Consider the following 4,767-nt stretch of genomic DNA (forward strand, 5'->3'; position numbering starts at 1 on the left):
GGTTTAGAGCTCCAACAGGACCTGGTTTAGAGCTCCAGGCCCAGATTCAAGCAGCCTGAGCTGCTTTTAAATAAACTTTATTCAGATTCGTTAACGAGACGAAGTCCTCCATGTCAGACAGAGACGGAGTCACGTCGTCTGTGTTTTTCTTTCTGCCGCTGACCTAAAAGAAGACGAGGAAAACAAGAAGAAGACAATAATCCCTGAATCATCATGTTGCTCAACAATCAGAGCCTGATTGTTGAGCAACATGATGAGACAACTAAGAAAAAATGCTTCACTTGAAGTCAGCTGATTTCGTGGAAACAAACATGGAGCTTCAAGCTAACCAAGCAATAAAAAGCTAAACTAACCAGAAGCTGAAGTTTTATATCAAATGCAGCTAATAAAGCTGAACACAGGTCATTTGGACACCTGTTGGACACCTGTTGGACACCTGTTGGACACCTGTTGGGCTCCTGTTGGGCTCCTGTTGGACACCCGTTGGACACCTGTTGGACACCCGTTGGACACCTGTTGGGCTCCTGTTGGACACCTGTTGGACACCCAATGGACACCTGTTGGACACCCGTTGGACACCCGTTGGACACCTGTTGGACACTCGTTGGACACCCGTTGGACACCTGTTGGACACTCGTTGGACACCCGTTGGACACCCGTTGGACACCTGTTGGACAACCAATGGACACCCGTTGGACACCCGTTGGACACCCGTTGGACACCTCTGCCCTCGTTAAGAATCTTCCACCTGACAAATCAGTTCCTGCGCAACATTAAGTCATCAACATTCAAGCATTTATTTGAAAACAGTGTGACGGATTTGATGAATCTCTGCACTCACCTGTGATAAGCCCCGCCCATCAGGTTTCCACAGACAATAAACAGCAGCTTCGGGTTAAAGAGGGACACAGCAGAGGACACGTTAAAAACCCGAGCAGCCGAGGCCTCAAACACACAACAGAGACATGAAATATCTGCAGTCGGAGGCTCTGAGTCCCACTGAAACTAACTTCTTTTCTGTTTTGACTCATTTAGTTGTTTGTTTGCAGAGGATGGGTTTGGGATCGTTTAACGTTTTTTCAGGGTTTCTTCTCGTTGAAGGACTCAGTTTGGAGGAAACTTTATTTTATAAACCTCTACATCGACGTCAGTTTGATGCACATTATCTGGGCAGGAATATTCTGAATTTTCTGGAGGACGTACCTCAGGCTGCACAGGAGCAGCTACAGCTAGCTGCTGCTGCTGTCTGTGCTGCAAATAACTGAAGGATTTTATCTAAATAATCTGAAGCGGAGCCCTGGAAGCTGCTGAACGTTTAAAAAGGCTATAAGAAGCGGCTGACTAACCAACTCGTTCTTTGTGTTTTAGTTCATATTCTGGTCTGATTGTTGGTTTTTAGTTTTATTATTAAACGAATGGTATCATAATGTTTGCAGCTCAGTCGTGTTGTCATTTTTGTCTCATTCAGAGTAAATCTGTCGACTCGCAGAGATCAACTCAACCCTTAAATCAACACAGACTCTCTGTGGATGACTGATTTATTGCTGACGATGACAGAGGAAGCTGGCAGGTTGAGGAACAGAAGCTTTTAAAGTCACGTCTCTTTGTCTTTGTTCAAAATGTCCTGAGGTGAAAGAATAAGTTCACCTCGAGGTTAAAGGCTCGAAAACAAACGTTTCTCTTTGGCATTCGGAGAATCTAACGCTGTCATGGTGACTGACATGGAAACACTTTCAGGTTATTTCACTCAGAAAGAAAAGGAAGACACAAAGAAACCGTCTGCTTTTTGTGACAAACTGTAAAACCTGCGATCCAGCCAGGAGAGGAAGCACGGGCGGCCATTTTAGACCATGATGTGTTTAAAACCAGTTACAGTCTGTTAAACTGCTTTAATTATTATTGTTTTTACTCTAAAATGAAGGATTTACCAGCAGCAGGTTAACTTCAGAGTGTCAGACTCTGACATGATAAATAATAATCATTTATCTGACAGACCATAATATTCAGGCACAGCTGAGGTTTGATTTGGAGCAGTGGAGGTCGTCTCCTGCCTCTGATTGGCTCCCTGTGCTCACCTTGTCGTGAGTCACCTGACCCAGTCAGACGCAGTCAGGGCGTGTCATCACTTCCTGTTCCACGCTGACGCCCTTTTGGTGACGAAGCGTATAATCGTCTGCAGAACCTGAACCTGTCAGGTTTGTGAGAAGTGGCAGCACGCTGTAAAACAGGTGCTCAGGTGCTGTTTCTGAGTCTCACCTCCACACATCTGTTCCTGTTTCCTCTCAGAGACTTTGAACGATCGAATAACGGCCCCTGGCTGAACCCTCCAGAGTGCCAACAGATCCCTCACACCCACTGCGACCTGACCTTTGACCTGGCCTCTAACTCTGACTACATCATCCAGGTCCGAGCGCAGTGCCGCTCTCAGCTCTCCGCCTGGACCGGACTCCAGTTCAACAGGAAAGACAGTGAGTTTCTACCTCAGCCTGGTCCTAAAGGAGGACTTATCTCCTGCAGGCAGGGAAATAATTCCAACTGTTGTTGTTCTGCAGCAACTCTGCTGCCTCCTGAGATGAAGGTGACGATGACGGGCGACGTCCTGCAGGTGTCCATCAATAAACCTCTGACCACCACCGCCAGGGTGATGGTGTGGAGGAAAGAAGACGAGCTGAAGGTTTGTTTCTGTTTTTATCTTCTGAAAACGATACAAGCCACAACAACTTCCCGACTTATTGAACTCGTGTTTTCCTTCAGCCTGACGTTCGCTTGATGTCAGATGAGCAGGAAGTGCTGCACGTCCAAGGCCTGCAGGAGGAGGTGGAGTACTGCGTGAAGGCTCAGGTGGTTCTGCACACAGGAAAAAGCAGCGAGTTCACCGCCCCCCGCTGTGTGTTCATCACAGGTACGAGAGAACAAACACACGTTGTTGGAGACAAGTTAAAAACTCAAACCTGTGAGAAAAAAGGCAACTTTTCAGCTGCAGCTTCACTGAATGCTGAGGGTTTACAGCAGCAGCGTTTTCCACGACCGTTTCCTGAAAATCACAGCCTGTTTCTGTGTTCATGGCCTGCAGAGCCGTATTCTAGCTCATGCACATCATGCATGGTTTGTAGCCACCAACAGCAGCCGATGCCGGTTGCAGCTTTGGCTGCAGCTTTGCCTGCAGCTTCGGCTGCTGTTGGTGTCGTTACCAGAAACTGAGTCAGCAGAGAAGGAGGTGTTCTGTCACATCTCCGCAGGTTCATCTGAAGGTGCAAAGGAGAGACAGGTGGACTTAGAAAACAGAGTTTTTAAAAGATGAGTAGATGGAGAAATCTGATTTCTGTTGGCCTCACCGTGTTTGGTTCCACGTGCGGGTGTGAGTGTGTTCTCAGCAATAAATGTGGTAAAAAGCTTGTATCGCAGATGTTTAAGCAGCTGGTTGAAGGCAGATGGTAACATTTTTACCACCAGGTTACTAAAAGCAAACAGAACCATAGATTTTAGCTGAAAGTCATAAACAAATTTAATATACTGTACTTATATACTTGTTGCTATTTGACTTTATATATAAATCAGATTTTGACCTTAAAATATAAAGTTTGAGAACCTAAATCGAATCGGTTCTTTGGTTCTTCTGGAGCAATAAGTGAAGAAATCAACGGTTCATCCTGTCTCTCCTGCAGGTCCATGTGCTCCTCCCTGGAAGAAGCCCATCACCGTGGCGGTGACCGTCATCGCCATGTTGGTTCTGTTGGCCGGTCTGTGTTGGTTCATCGTTCACTGCCGTCCACACTCCTGCGCCGCCATCTTCATAAAGAAGCAGCTGCAGCTGCCATCATCCCTGGTCAGTGTCTGTTATCAGCTTGGCTGGGTCAGAATCAGAGCCATCAGTGAGGGTTTAGCGCCCCCTGCTGGTGGAAGAACACATTGTTTCATCCTCAGGAATCATGTTTTACTGAATCTAACATAAATCAGAGTGAGTGTGATGACATCATCAGACTGAAGGTTTCTGTTTATTTGCAGGTGTGGATGAATCCCATCCAGGTCCATGTGATTACACCCTCAGAGGACACTGTGACTGTCAGCATGCTGGGAACGGGTTCAAGGACTGGAAGTGAGACATCAGGGCTGCAAGGACGTTCTTACGTGTAAACATGAAGGGACACACTGGGACAGATGGGACTTTACAAACATGTCTTCACAAACAAACAACAGGAAGATTTTTTCTGCTGAGATGGACCAAGAGGTCCTGCTGCCTTTCAGGATCCGGTTTCTCTGTTCTCTGCCTGCCTGATCCAGTTCTGGTTCTGGTTCTGTTCTCCAGCAGACACTGGACCAGAGGTCCACTCAGGACCGGTCCCAGCCTGTCAGAGGACCACACAGAGACAAACAACCATGGACGCTCAGGGACATTTGACCTTACAGGCATGATTTGATGAGAAAACTGGGGAACCAACCAGGAGTCGAACCTGCAACCTTCTTACTGCTAACCAGCTGTGGAGAAAAACCTTCATGATGCACGGGGACAGGAGCCGCGAGGGGACAGGAGCAGCGATGGGACAGGAGCCGCGAGGGGACAGGAGCTGCAAGGGGACAGGAGCGGCAAGGGGACAGGAGCGGCAAGGGGACAGGAGCGGCAAGGGGACAGGAGCGGCAAGGGGACAGGAGCTGCAAGGGGACAGGAGCGGCAAGGGGACAGGAGCTGCGAGGGGACACTCTGGTCCCAGACTCGAGCTGCGAGGGGACAGGAGCGGCGAGGGGACAGGAGCTGCGAGGGGACAGGAG

At 48.2% G+C, this 4,767-nt stretch overlaps 1 protein-coding gene across 1 annotated transcript in view; it reads left to right on the forward strand.

Moving 5' to 3' along the window:
- Window positions 1–4,759, forward strand: part of crfb16 (cytokine receptor family member B16) — a 7,085-nt gene extending 2,326 nt beyond the window's left edge. The window contains exons 3-7 of the mRNA XM_037981997.1: window positions 2,287–2,468; window positions 2,553–2,674; window positions 2,755–2,902; window positions 3,666–3,826; window positions 4,006–4,759. Coding sequence (XP_037837925.1) covers window positions 2,287–2,468; window positions 2,553–2,674; window positions 2,755–2,902; window positions 3,666–3,826; window positions 4,006–4,134 — 742 coding nt within the window. The 3' untranslated portion in view covers window positions 4,135–4,759. The remainder of the gene's footprint in view (window positions 1–2,286; window positions 2,469–2,552; window positions 2,675–2,754; window positions 2,903–3,665; window positions 3,827–4,005) is intronic.
- The last annotated feature ends 8 nt before the right edge of the window (window positions 4,760–4,767 follow it).

Source organism: Kryptolebias marmoratus, linkage group LG20 (genome assembly GCF_001649575.2).
Source record: "Kryptolebias marmoratus isolate JLee-2015 linkage group LG20, ASM164957v2, whole genome shotgun sequence".
In the NCBI taxonomy this organism is placed as follows: domain Eukaryota; kingdom Metazoa; phylum Chordata; class Actinopteri; order Cyprinodontiformes; family Rivulidae; genus Kryptolebias; species Kryptolebias marmoratus.